At 60.6% G+C, this 13,616-nt stretch overlaps 1 protein-coding gene across 5 annotated transcripts; it reads left to right on the forward strand.

Annotated features, from left to right (window-relative positions):
* On the forward strand, positions 7,540-13,549 carry LOC110261334 (zinc finger protein 324A-like). Of its 5 annotated transcripts, XM_021097373.1 has the most exons (5): positions 7,540-7,765; positions 7,884-7,922; positions 9,439-9,565; positions 10,066-10,182; positions 10,756-13,549. In XM_021097373.1, exons 1-5 carry the CDS (start codon positions 7,544-7,546, stop codon positions 12,174-12,176), a joined length of 1,926 nt encoding a protein of 641 aa, XP_020953032.1. In that variant the 5' UTR covers positions 7,540-7,543; the 3' UTR covers positions 12,177-13,549. The 5 variants fall into 5 exon arrangements, with proteins under 5 accessions (XP_020953032.1, XP_020953033.1, XP_020953035.1 ...); XM_021097374.1 differs by lacking the exon at positions 10,066-10,182; XM_021097376.1 differs by having other exon boundaries at positions 7,613-7,922; positions 9,439-9,872; positions 10,479-13,549.

Genomic DNA, 13,616 nt, shown 5'->3' on the forward strand with positions numbered 1-13,616 from the left:
TTCCTGTGCTTGAGCGACCACGTGGGACTTGGAAAACGCAAGTCCTGGGAACAAGACTGGGTGGGTAAGGGGCTGGCCTAGCTCAGGGCAGCCCATCCTATGACAGACCAAAGGAAGCACGTGGTGTCTTTGCAACTGGGAAGAAGGGGCAGCGTTACAGAATAAGCCTGAGGAGCGTCTCCCAGGAAGAGCCCAGTGGTCTCCACAAGCAGCAACCGTGTCGGGAGGATAGGAGTTACGCTGTGGCACGGGGGATGGGAGGCGTCTCTGCAGCGCTAGGACACAGGTTTGATCCCCAGCCTGGCACAGTGGGTTAAAGGATCCAGTGTTGCTGCAGCGCTGGGTCAAAACCGAGGCCTGCATATGATCCCTGGCCCAGCCCGGTAGCCCCAGATGCCACCGAGGGGCCAAAAAAGGACAAAAAGAAAAAGTAGAGCCTGGGCACAGAGGTGTCACTGGTCTGGACAGATGTAGGCAGCCAGACTGAGACGCCCAGCCCCGAGCCCTTCCCTGGGACGCTTCAGAGTCAGGTGTGGGGGCCCCTTAGGGAGTGGAGCAGGCAGGGGGCCCAGGGGAGGAAGCAGCGCCCTTGCTCAGCTGCGGGAACACAGAACCGCTCCTGGGAGAAGGGGAAGAGCAGAGCCTAGGAGAGGAGGGCGGGAGGGCCTTACAGGAAGGCCGCAGGTGCCTCGGCCTCGTCCAGGCCATCCCACTCCTCCCAGGAGAAACACGTGGCCACGGCCTCCCAGGTCCCCCAGCCCTGCCGTGATGAGGACAACTAAGTCCCCCTGACCAAGGGCAGCAGAAAAGGGAACCAAAAACGCGCAAATCTGGAGTTACTTTCATGGTTCAGTGGTTAATGAACCCAGCTAGCACCCATGAGGATGTGGGTTCGATCCCTAGCCTCGCTCAGTGGCCTGAGGATCTGACGAGCTGTGATGTCAGCTGGCAGCTGTAGCTGCGATTCGACCCCTAGCCTGGGAACTTCCATGTGCTGCGGGTGCAGCCCTAAAAAGCAAAAAATAGAAAATAAAACAAAAAATGTGCCGAAGAACCCACATAGGCCTAGACTTGTGACCCTGCATCACACCACCTCTCTGGTGGCCAGTCTCCGACCCCTAAATCATCCTCCCCAAAACACTCCTAGGTCACCCACTTTCTCTTCCCAAGCTGCAGGGTCAGTGGGTGCCACTGTATTATCCCACTGTTGACTGTCGTCCTTCAAAGAGCAGGCAAGTGGGCAGATAGATGCCCACTAAACCCTGATCCTGGCATGTAGCACCCTGCTGCCTCCTGCCAGGCAATTCCCTGGATCTCCAGATCCTGCCTCCCAGAAACAACAGGCTGGAGCCTCCCTTTCTTCCAAAGGCCCTCCCACCCCCAGACTCCAGTCCACAAATTCTCACCTCCCCTGCACACGCACACCAGGCTGCTTTTTTTCCCCCAGGGCCATACCTGCAGCATATGGAGGTTCCCAGATTCAGGGTCAAATCGGAGCTACAGCTGCTGGCCTACGCCACAGCCACAGCAATGCGGGATCCGAGCCTCGTCTGTGACCTACGCCACAGATCACAGCAACACTGGATCCTTAACCCACTGAGCAAGGCCAGGGCTCAAACCCGCAGCCTCATGGTTATGAGTCGGATTCCTTTCCACTGCGCCACAACGGCAACTCCTGTCAGGCTTCTATCACACATCTCCAGACCCCACCACCGCCACCCTGGCCCACACGAGGGGCATCTGCCAGCCACCCCACATGCTGCTCTGCAGACAGCCTCCAGAGCCTGGCTGATGGTGAGGTCAGCCAGTACCCCTTCTTGACCCAGAGTTCCAAGTGTCCCAGCTGCTGGGGGTGGTGCTCAGACCTTCCTTCTTGGTGTCTCCAGCTGGGCCTGTTCCCACGTTCAGCCTCCGAGGCCAGACGCAGCTCTCTGGGGTGTCCTGGGCTTTGGCTTTGTGCAGGCTGTTCCCTCCCCACCCAAGGTATGCTGTTCTCCTAAGGCACAGAGTCCCCTCCCACCCCCGGCCTGGGACCCTCCCGGCTGAGTATCTGCCACGGAGCTCATCTGCCGCCCTGCCTGAAACGCACAGGCCTCGGAGGGGGCGAGTAAACACCAGCCATGGTCCCGTCCTCATCTTCCTGCATCTGCGTTTCGCCTCAGCCTCCTCCCCGGGGACCTGGGTCACCGGCTTGCCCTCCTCTCCCACACGAACCTTCCCTCGGGCGGCTGCTCCTCCCTTTATCTGACTTCGTGACACCTACCGCTCCTGCCCAGGTGCCCAAGCCAGCCACGTGGTCCTCAGCTGCCCGTGTGCGGCATCTGGGCCGTGACCCGCCAAGGTGCTCCCGCCAAGTCTGACCCTGACTCCGCCTCGCAGGCTGGCCACTGCCAACTGCATGTCCCCCAGCAGACTCCCTCAGCGTGACTCGGACCCGCATTCAGTGCGTCCGGAAGCTGCTGGGACATTTCAGCCTCGATGTGGTGGAAGTCCACCTCCCGAACTTCCCTTAAACCCGCTCCACCCACCAGCTCTCCCATCTCGGCCTAAGCGCTTCCAGCGTCTACATGCTGAGAGCCAGGTCTCCAGGGGGACGTCGCACCTCCCCCCCCCCCTCTTTTCTGTCTTAACTTAAAAGGTCAAAGCTCCAGCCACTTCTCCCAAGTCCAGGCATCACTCTGGCCAAGCCACTGTTCATTCAACTAGTGAGCATGGGTTTTGGTTTTTTGTTTTCTTTTGTTTGGCTTTCTAGGGCTGCATCCAAGGCATATGGAGATTCCCAGGCTAGGGGTCGAATCAGAGCTTTAACTGCTGGCCTACGCCAGAGCCACAGCAGCACCAGATCCTTAGCCCACTCGTTGAGGCCAGGGATCGAACCTGCGTCCTCATGGATGCTAGTCAGCTTTGTTTCCACTGAGCCAGGCCAGGAACTCTTCAGCTGGTATGTTCAGATAGTATCCCGTGTGCCTCCTCTTCCCCCGTGAAGCCCCGGCAGCCTCTGAACAGCTGAGATCGCCTCACTCTTCCGTTCTGCGCCCCCCCCCGCCCCCCCGTGGCTCCTGCCACCCTCAGAGCACAACCACGGGCCCAGCTCCCGTCCACCAGAGCGCCGTCGATTCCCTGAACGCTCCTGGCTGAGCGTCTCCTCCAAGCATTTGCACATCCTGGTCCTTCTGCCTGAAACAGCTTTGCGCACCTCGTCTGGCTGGGTTCCCGAAGTGAGAGCCTTTCCTCAGGACCCCTGGCTGGGGCTCGGGACCTTGGGCTTGGAGGGACCCAAGGGGCGGAGGAGGAGCAGAGTCCAGGGAGCCTCTGCCCGGGGTCCGGGTTCACGTGGGTGGCGCACCAAGGGAGTGCAAGCTGCAGGCACCCACCCTTCACCCGCACCGGGTCCTTCCGCGCCGCCGGCATCGCACCTGCCGATCCCCACGCCCCACCAGCCCGGGGCCGCCTCAGTCCCCACTCCGCGAACGCCGCCTCCCTGGGCCACCTCGTGAGGGGACACTGCAGCTCATCCTCCCGCTGTCCACCCCCCGCCGGGTCCTGAGGAGGCGCCTGGAACGCAGCCCCCACCCCCCCCAGCGCGCGGGTCCCCCCGGGCGGCGGAAACCCGCGACAGCATCACCCAGCTCGGCGACGCCGGCAGCCGCGCCCCCGGCCACACGGCCTGGGGGGCCGCTCTTGTCCGGGAGCCGCCGCCGTCCCCGGGTGCCTTGTGGGCCGTGTGGTATCGCCCGGCACCCGCACGTTCTCCACGGCGTTGCCCACGCCGCCCTCATCTTCAGCGGTGTCTGGCGCTGCCTGAGGCTCCGGCGGACCCGGGAGCCTCTCCCGTGTCCCCACGTGCGTAGCTTCCCGGGGGCCGCCCTGGGGGGCCGCCTGGCGTCTTTCGGAGATGTGTGCAAGGTGTCACGGACTTGGGCTTTCTGGCGTTCAGGGGCTGCCTGGTGGTCCCAGCCTGTGACACCGAAACCCTCGGGTACTACTACGGGCACCCTCTGTCCAGAGGGCACCCGTCTCCTCTCTGGGCCTCAGGGTGGCCCTGGGCCTGGTGGGGACTTTTTCACAAGTGCGTGTCTTACGGCACACCCAGGGATGATCTGATGGGCATCTTCGGTAGGGGGCGTGATTCTGCTGACAGGGGAGAGGAGGCTAAGGTAAGGGGCCTGACAGGGGAGTGGGAGAGGGGGATGTGTCAGAGGTGGAGACTCAAGAGCAGGAGAGAGATGAAGGCCAGGGTTCCTGCAAGAGAGAGTTTGGATGGAGAGAAAGGTAGGAAAGGTAAGAAAGATACAGCCCCTGGCCTTTGGGGGACAGGCTGAGTGGGCTGGGGACCAGTTCCAGGGAAAGCTTACCCCCCCCGTGCGAGGCCAGGGATCCAACCGGCCAGGTCCATTGCCAGCCTAGCCCAGCCCCCAGATCACTCCCACACCCAGTCCACTTTGTGTGGGCTCAGGAACCTGGCGGATGGCTGGGGCTCCTTGCGGTGTTTGAGCCGGGCGACCACTGGAGTCCCGTAGCCCTCATGGAGTTAGTTCCACAGCAGATCAGAGGGCGGCCATCACAGATGCGACTTAGAAGAAAGTGGACGTTTTCTCCCGGGTAAATCAGCCTTGAAAGGTTTTGCTGAAAGAGCATCCTGGGTCTCCTAGACAAGGACCACGGAAGCACAGAGTCCTTGGCAACAGACAGCCTCCCAAACCTTCTGCTGGAGTCAGGTTAGCAAATCCAGATGCAGAAGAGCCTTGGTCCCAATGTGCCCACCAGGCAGACCCACTAGATGGAGTGAAAGACAGAAAGACACCGAGCTCTCACCATGCATGACTAGTTAGTAGTTAAAAGGTGAATCCTGGTGCCCAGCCCCAGGTCCAAAGAATCCCACACAAGGAATCTCAGCTTGTCCTTGGCGACATCGTGGAAGAGGCCCCTCTGGCCGCTCATAGGCCCCCCACTCCTGAGAGAATCACACAGCCATGTCATCAACGTCACAGGCAGGGGGGCAGTTGACGCAGGTCCGTGTTCTAAGTGTGGGGTCCAGGCCCCCAGATCCTGCGTAATAATGGCCAGCTCCCCACTGTTTTCCCTGGAACCGGTCCCCAGTACACTCAGCCAGTCAAATTTTTTTTGTGTGCCACAGGTGCAGCATAAGGAAGTTCCCACGCTAGGGATCGAAGCAGAGCTGCAGCTGCCGGCCTACAGCACAGCCACAGCAATGCCGGATCCAAGCCTCATCTGTAAGCTACACTGCAGCTCACGGCAACATTGGGTCCTTCACCCACTGTGCAAGGCCTGGGATCCAACAGGCCTCCTCATGGCTACCAGCCTGGTGCATTTCTGGAAGCACAACGTGAACTCCCTCCAGTGGTCATTTTAAGTACAACCTTAAGAGCCTCCCTCCTAAATCCACCCTCCAGGCCCTACCTTCTTCCACGCCAACAGCCCTGCACCCCTGGACACTTCCAGCGAGACCTTTCTCAGGAACTCCAGACCTGTGAGTCCCGCCCACATCACCTCTCCACTCACATGTCTCCAGGCGTCTCAGACATGAGCCCAACTTCTGCTCATCCCCTGGGACATGCACCTCGTTCCCCTTCCCCATCTCTGTGGAAAACAGTTGATTCTTTCAGCTGCTCAGGCTAAAAATCTGGAGACCTTCTGGGCTTATCTCTTTGATCCATCAGCCAATTCGGCTGGCTCTGCCTTCAGAAAACATCAGACATCTCAGGTTAATGATTTTAGTGCTTTTCAGAGTTCCCGTCATGGCTCAGTGGTTAACAAATCTGACTAGGAACCATGAGGTTGTGGGTTCAATCCCTGGCTTCACTCAGTTGGTTAAGGATCCAACTGTGGCTGTGGTGTAGGCCAGTGGCTAAGCTCCGATTCGACTCCTAGCCTGGGAACCTCCATATGCCGTGGGAGCGGCCCAAGAAATGGCAAAAAGACAAAAAAAAAAAAAAAAAAAAGATTTTAGTGCCCCTCTATGTGTGGGAGAATGCAAGAGTCTGGGCTCCTTTGAATTATTCCTTAGTTGTGCATCTTAACTTCTTGGGCCGGTATGCCAAGCACAGAGTGCTTTTTGCTTTTCTCCATCCTGAAATTCCCTCCGGGTGACTCTCTGCTGAGGCTGATGGCTTGATCCTTGTATACCTGGAGTGGCCAGCAACACTGTTTACTGGAATGACAGGAAAACATTCTCTACCCACAAATACATTGGGCTTTATTGTTTCAAAGTGATGGAGTTCTTGCTGTGGTGCAGGAGGTTAAGGATCCACTGCAGTGGCTTGGGTCGACAGTGTGGTGCAAGTTCGATCCCTGGCCCAGGAACTTATGCATGCCACGAACACAACGGAGGCGGGGGGCGGGGGGATCATCGACTTGACACAGATTAGTTTCATATTGAGTTACAACAGCTCTATTCGGTGGGTACCACTATTGTACCATTGTATGTATTGTTAGAACAGCGGAGTCAAGAGAAACAGAGGCTGAAGCAGTGAGCTCACAATCAGGTTTATTAACCTAGTGGCAGGGAACATTGAGCGGAGAGAACTCAGGCTCCCCGATTCTGGGGCAAGGGCTTTTTTATAGTTAGGGTTTCATGTGATAGGTGACAGTTTCAAGGAAAAAAGGGAAGGGGGCTTGGGAATCAGGGATGGAGGGTGTAGGTCATTAAATGTGAATTTTAACAGCCCTTTGGTCTCTGTTTATTTTGAGGTTTAACAGCTCCTTAAATTATCTTGGACCTGGGGCCTGCATCCCTGCTGAGTCTGTTTTTCCTGTTTGCTTGGTGTCTGGAGCCCGGGTGGAATCTCGATGGTAGGGTTATGTTACATCCTCCATTTGGTATCCGCCCCCCTCCAGTTTACATATACCACCTAATATGTATGAGGACTAAGCACCCTGCAAAAAAGACCATCAGCGTGAAGTGCAGAGGAAATCTTTTATCCTCTGTCAGCAGTAGTCAGTCTGTATTGAGGCCGCCCTTCCTTCAGATTTTATGTGTCGGAGACAGGGAGGTCGGTCTTCCCCACAAAAGGCACAAGAAATTAACATCGTGACATGCTGGTAAGACCTGGAGGACCTGGGGACAAGCAAGTCAGCTAAGTACTTTTTGCGGGGTCCAGCCGAGCAAGGAAAATAAATGGTTGGAGGAAGTCTCAGAGAAGGATGTCAGAGGCTAGAAAAACTTAGGGCACGGGCTGTTCCCCACCTGCGGGGACGCAGACTCGCAGAGGTCCAACCGCGTCCTAGTCGGGGTCCAAGGAAGGAGGCGCGGGGTGGGAACTGCCGTGGGCTTTTGTCCCAGTCCCGCGCCTCGGCAGGTCTATTTCTGCACCTTCAGTGTTTCTCCGCAGCGCGGGGCCACCAGCTAGGAATCCTTCCCACGCGCAGCCGGGGACTCCACTCCCGGCCCCGCCCCGCCCCCCCGGCGCGCTTTGCCGTTGCCGTGGAAACCGGGAGGGCTCCGCCCACAGTGCCGTAAGGCAGGCGGGAACCACGCCTCCCAGAAGGCTCTGCGCGTGCGTCAACAGCACGACCCCGACCAATGAGGGCTCTCGAGATTGCACTTCCGGCGTCCGGGACTGTCACCTGGCTGCCGGCGTCGGGCCGCTCCGGTGACGGCCGAAGCGCGCCGGGTGGGGGCCGGTTTTGTTGGAGGGTCTGGAGGCCAGTGGTGCCGGCAGCAAGGAAGGCGCGGCCGGGAACCCAAGACGTCGTCAGCGGAGACTGCGGGCTCCCTGCCGGTCCCCGGCCTCAGTTTCCCGAGGTGTGGCGTGGGAATCACTCGAGCCACGTGCTCTCTGGCCCCCGTGCCGCCCCACCGCGGCGCCCTTGGCAGAGGGGAGAGTGAGGCCCGGCACCAGGACGCCCGCATCTTTCTACAGGTTCCGATGGCGGCAGTGACGCAGACAGACTCAGCTCAGGTGAATAACGGGAGCCCCAGGCCCCCAACCGCCCTGATGCCTCCTCCATGGTCCCGAGTCCCGACCGAGGGAGGCACTTTTTCTGGACGTTTTATTTTCCCCTCGCGCTTGGTCCTAGGCACAGGCGTCCCGGCTGCTTGGGCGTGCACGCGTGTGATCCCCACTTCTGGCAGCCAAGGGGGTGAGGTGTGGAGGGAAGTTCTAAGGGAAGCGTCCCCCTTGTGCAAAAGCAGGGAGGGAAGCCTGCGTCTAGGCGCTTCTGGAACTGAGCTACTCGACAGGCAGAGGCATGTGTGCTTGAAAGAGCAGATGGAGGAGTTAAGACTATTCCGAGAGCACCAGGAGAGTGGACTTGTTGCTGTTTTATAAGGTATCTCACGTTTGCTGAGTGAGGAACAGACTTAGAGGGGGTGCTGGTGTGCAGGGAGGAGGCTACCACTACAGTCAGTGGAATTAGGAAAAGCCTTTGAACTCTGGATAGATCTGCTGATGCTTCAAGGGCAGTGTGAGTGTTCTAAGTGAAGAGCCGTTCGCCTGAGCACCCGGAAGAATGGAGCCGCCTAGCACTTTCACAGGTCCTCCCCTGGGCAGTGGGGCCAGGATTTGGTAGCTGGTGCTTAAACTGAAAACCCTTGATTACATCCTTGCCTTGGGCAAGAGATGTATTCTCAGTGGGACAGAGAATAAGAAGAACGGAGCTGTAGACAAAACCAGGCATTTGCAGGGAATGTCGATTTCAGGGGAAACTGGCAAGAGTCTGCGATGTCTCCGAGTGGAGGAGTCACAGGGACCTGGAAGGAGTAGACACCCAAGGACACCCCAGTCCTGTCGTCCTTAGTGAGGCAGGGTCTGGGGATCAGACTTAGCAGGGGGGGATCTCAGGGACTCAGATGGGGACAGCCGTGGGCATCTCGGGCTCGAGGGAGAGGAGGAATGGCTAGCAGTCCCTGGGGCTCTCCGAGGTCGTCTGGCAGGTGGCAGAGGAAAAGGAGAGAGGCAGCCAAGTGAGAAGGAAATAGGGGGGCCTGGCGCTGGAGGGAGAAAGGAACTGGCTTCTTGTCTGCCTGCCAGATTCTTGGGGGCAGCCTTGTGGGAGTTGAGGGGATCAGCCAGTCCTTCAGGTTTGAAGAGCAGCTTTGAAATGTCAGGCGGGTTGAGCACAGGAGGGTGGCCCTCCAGGGATGGGCACGTGCTAATGGGGCTGCTACAGTTACTGACGGCAAGAGCAGCGTGGGTGCCTGTGGAAAAAGTCCTCTTGTATAAAGGCCGGAGGCCCAGCGGAAGCCGGGGGCTTGCTCTGGCTGCCGGGTGGGGTGTGGTCTGGAGGGTGGAGTGGGGTGGTGGCTGAGGAGGCCCAGATGGGCAACGGAGGAGGGCCCCGGACAGGTGAGGGGGTTCCATCTGCAGAGGCTTGGTCAAGGAGGCGGAGCGTCTGAGGGACATCAGGGGCGGTCGCCAGCTGGTCATGGGTCACACAGATGTCTCTTAGATCATGTCCACGTTGCAACTCTCGTAGGGTCTGATGGCTTTTGAAGATGTGGCTGTGTACTTCTCCCGAGAGGAGTGGGGGCTTCTGGACACAGCCCAGAGGGCCTTGTACCGCCGTGTGACGCTGGAGAACTTCGCACTCCTGGCCTCGCTGGGTAAGGCTTGGTCCTGCGTAGGAAGCTCGGTTGCCAGCCTGGGCTGCCAGCATTAACCTCTTATGTCGTGGTGGCCTGGGAGCAGCCGCACGCTGCTGACAGAGTGTCCCTGTTCGCTGTGGCGCCCTCTGCTTAGTCCTTCCTGGTGCTGCCAGCCCAGTTCTTTCGCACCCGCGGCTGTTCCCAGGCTAGGGGTCAAATCAGAGTTGCAGCTGCTGGCCTACACCACAGCGCACAGCAATGCAGGATTCCTAACCCGCTGAGGGAGGCCTGGGATCGAACCTGCATCCTCATGGATACTAGACAGGTTTGTTACCGCTGATCCACAATGGGAATCTCCACCAGCACGGTTCTCCTCCCAGGAGCTGTTGTGCCGCTCTGTGAGTCTGCCCCGGGGGCACTCCAGGTTTTCTTGGCTCTTAGGGGGGCCCTCTCTGTCCCGTGAAGCCCTGACTGCTGCCGGCTCCTGGGGCGCCCCTCACTTGCTTGTCTTCTCACAGGACTCTCTGTGTCCCGACCCCGGGTGGTCACCCAGCTTGAGCGTGGTGAGGAGCCCTGGGTTCTCAGTGGGACAGATGTGACGCTGGCCAGGAATGCCCAAAGCAGGCCTAGCCCTGGTGAGTGGCGGCTCAGGGGTGGGAGCATGGAGCCAGCCTGTGGCTAGGTTTCTGTCCCCTTCCCTTCTGGATGCCTCCTCTCTGGCTTCCCGCCCACTCCCTTCTGTCCTCCTGTAACTGTTAGTTTCTTCTGGAGGCTCCGCCCCCAGGGCATCCCCTGGGGGAGACCTGCCCAGAATCCCCGCTCACCCCATCTCTGTGGCCTCAGGCCCTCCTTGCCTCCCCTCACCACCTTGCCTGGGGGCCCAGCCATTGTTCATCCTTTCTGAACACTTGCAATGGCTGGTCTGTTCCAGGCCCTGGGGGCACAACCTGGGCCAGGTGGCCCCTCGTCCTGCCCCTGGGGGGTTGACCGTGCTGAGAGGCCGACAGTAAGCAGAGCCGGTGAGGGAACGCTGCAGCCGCAGGCAGCCAGCAGTGTGAGGAGAAGGAGCAGCCTGGGGAGCACCCAGGACTGCGCACTCCCTGCCAATAGCGTGTGTGGCCCCTGCTGTGCTCCCACTCGGCCCGCCGGGTCACCCCTGCCCACCCACTCCCGGATCAGCCAGGTGTCCTCCGTGTCTGTGCTTTCAGGTTGTTCTCCTCCAGCAGCGGACAGAGATGTTTCTGGAAAAGCAGCCCTGCCTGGGCCCTTGCAGGAGGGCCGTCCCCCGGCAGCTCCCAGGGCCCTCCCCACCACTGGTGCCTGCCAGCGTGGGAAAAGCCTGGAGGGCCGCGGCAGCATCTCCCCGCATCGGGAGAGGAAACCCACGGGGGTGTCTGTGATCTACTGGGAAAGGCTCCGGCTGGGCCCCGGGGGCAGTGAGGCGGGGGTGGGCCTGCGGCTGACCTCTTCCCTGCGGGCCCCACCTGGGGAGAAGGCCCTGGCCGACCGGCCCCCGCTGGGAAGGCAGCCCCGGGCATCCGAGCGGCAGAAGCCTTGGGCCCACGAGGCCCCCGGCAGAGCCTTCCTGAGCGGCCCGGGTGCTCTGGGCGGCCGAGGAATGGGTGTGGCCTGGCGTGAGCCTCCGAGACTGGCTGCCGGGCCGGATCCCCCGGCCTGGGCCGACCTGGGCGAGGCCCTGCCTGCCGGCCCGGGCCTCCTTCCCGGGGAGAAGCCCTTTGAGTGCAGGGCGTGCAGCAAAGTGTTCGTGAAGAGTTCAGACCTCCTGAAGCACCTGCGCACCCACACCGGCGAGCGGCCCTACGAGTGCGCGCAGTGCGGCAAGGCCTTCAGCCAGACTTCGCACCTGACGCAGCACCAGCGCATCCACAGCGGCGAAACGCCCTACAGCTGCCCCGCCTGCGGCCAGGCCTTCCGGCACAGCTCCTCTCTGGTGCGGCACCAGCGCATCCACACGGCCGAGAAGGCCTTCCGCTGCGCCGAGTGCGGCAAGGCCTTCAGCCACCGCTCCAACCTCAGCCAGCACCGCAAGATCCACGCGGGCGGCCGGCCCTACGCCTGCGCGCGCTGCGGCCGCAGCTTCTGCCGCAACTCGCACCTGATCCAGCACGAGCGCACGCACACGGGCGAGAAGCCCTTCGCCTGCGCGCTCTGCGGCGCCGCCTTCAGCCAGGGCTCGTCGCTCTTCAAGCACCGGCGCGTGCACACGGGCGAGAAGCCCTTCGCCTGTGCGCAGTGCGGCCGCGCCTTCAGCCACAGCTCCAACCTCCGGCAGCACCGGCTGCTGCACACGGGCGAGCGGCCCTTCCGCTGCAGCGACTGCGGCAAGGCCTTCGCCAAGGGCGCCGTGCTGCTCAGCCACAGGCGCATCCACACGGGCGAGAAGCCCTTCGTGTGCGCTCAGTGCGGCCGCGCCTTCCGCGAGCGCCCGGCCCTCTTCCACCACCAGAGGCTGCACACCGGCGAGAAGCCGCCGCGGAGGCCCAGCGCAGGCCCGCGCCCCCAGGCCAGGCCTCCTGCAGGGGCCTCGCCGGAGGGCGCGCTGCGGAGGGAAGCCGGGCCCACCGCCTCCTCAGGCCCAGCCGCTGTTGCAAAGACAGCTGAGGCCTGAGGTAGCAGCCCTGGCCGACCTCGCCTGTGGCGATTCCGTCTGTGGCTTCAGGGCCCCTGGCCTCTGCAGATGCACGCTTTGGAGAAGCCCTGCGTGTGTGCACCACTTCTGCCTGCACGTGGTGTCGAGACTGGCCGCTCGTCAGCAGCAGCTTGCGCCTCTCTCCCCAAGAGGTCATCCTGCAGGAAGGTCGGGGCGGCCAGCATGGTGGTGCCGGATCCTGCATGTTTTGACCGTAAGCTTGAATGGGAAGGGCCAGGGTGGGGTGGAGGCAGTCCTGAGAAATTTCTGAGGTTTACACACAAACTTTGGGGTTTGTATGTAACACCCCAACTCCCAGGATATCCCGCCCACCCCCAAGGCCTCCGTTCTTCCAAGGCTTCCTGGGAGCAGGTGCAGTGCACAGAAGTCATGGGGGGAAGGTGCTGGCTCGGCCAGGTGGCTGGGCCCTGAGCCTTAGGGCCCGGGTCTGGGCAAGAGAAGAGTCGGGCCTGCAGAGGGGGTCTGCGCGCCGGGCAGGCCTGACCTGGGTGAGGGCCAGTAGGTGTCAACTGCCAGTCCCAGTGCTGAGTGCGGCAGGGTTTCTCCTGACAGCTCTTGTGAAGGGGCTGAGGAAACTGAGGCACAGAGGGGCTGGGAGCTGCACACATCAGAGCCGCTGGCCCAGCATCCGGGAAGCTCACCACCTTCCCCACATACTTAGCCTGCCAGCTGTGAGGGCCAGGTGAAGCCTGCGTGTCCCCTGCAGTTGGCAGACCCCAAGGAGCTGGAGGCGGAAGGTCCTCGGGTGGGAGGGGAGGACAAAGACTGAGCGTGATGGTTCCCCAGCTGTGCTTGTTCACTCAGATTGTGGTCCAGGTCTCAGCATCGGCTGTGTCCCATTGCTGCCAAAGTCAGCATTACAGGAGACTTTCCGTCCCCCTACACTATTGAGGGGTGAGCTTAACAACAGGTCAGAGGGGACAGGATGGGGCAGCATGGTTCTGTGTGGTCGAGTGGCCATGTGCCTTCCTGTTGTTCCTCCCGCATTGGAAGGAGGACTTGCCATTACCTAAGGCTCTGTGTGGTGCCCTCCCAGGGTGACTCCCCAGAGTGACATTCCCCACGCGGTGGGGACAATGAGTCAGACAGGTGGGGTGGTGCCCAGTTGGTGTCCTGTGGCCTCGACCTTGGGCTTCATCCCCAGGGGACTTAATGGTCTTTTTACTGGGAGGGAAAGACTGGGAGACGTTAATCTCAGAGTCGATAAACATTGTAAACTTTTGCACAGCACTGCGTAGGTCCACAGCCTCCGCCTCCAGGTTATGGTTCAGAAAGTTTTAACAAGACAAGAGTCCAGAGAGGCTCCCTAATAAAGGTTTCTTTTCAAAAACATGCAAATAAGAGTTCCCTGGTAGCACAGTGGGTTAAGGGTCCAGTGTTGTCACTGCTGTGGCTCAA

Source organism: Sus scrofa, chromosome 6 (assembly GCF_000003025.6).
Source record: "Sus scrofa isolate TJ Tabasco breed Duroc chromosome 6, Sscrofa11.1, whole genome shotgun sequence".
Classification (NCBI taxonomy): Eukaryota; Metazoa; Chordata; class Mammalia; order Artiodactyla; family Suidae; genus Sus; species Sus scrofa.

What these genes read in the sequence shown, in the direction of transcription:
- LOC110261334 (XM_021097373.1), top strand. Translation starts at nt 7,544, where the DNA reads ATGAGGGCTCTCGAGATTGCACTTCCGGCGTCCGGGACTGTCACCTGG. An exon ending in CCCGGCCTCAGTTTCCCGAG is followed by an intron (nt 7,766 to 7,883) that starts GTGTGGCGTGGG and finishes ATCTTTCTACAG; the next exon opens with GTTCCGATGGCGGCAGTGAC. An exon ending in CGCAGACAGACTCAGCTCAG is followed by an intron (nt 7,923 to 9,438) that starts GTGAATAACGGG and finishes CAACTCTCGTAG; the next exon opens with GGTCTGATGGCTTTTGAAGA.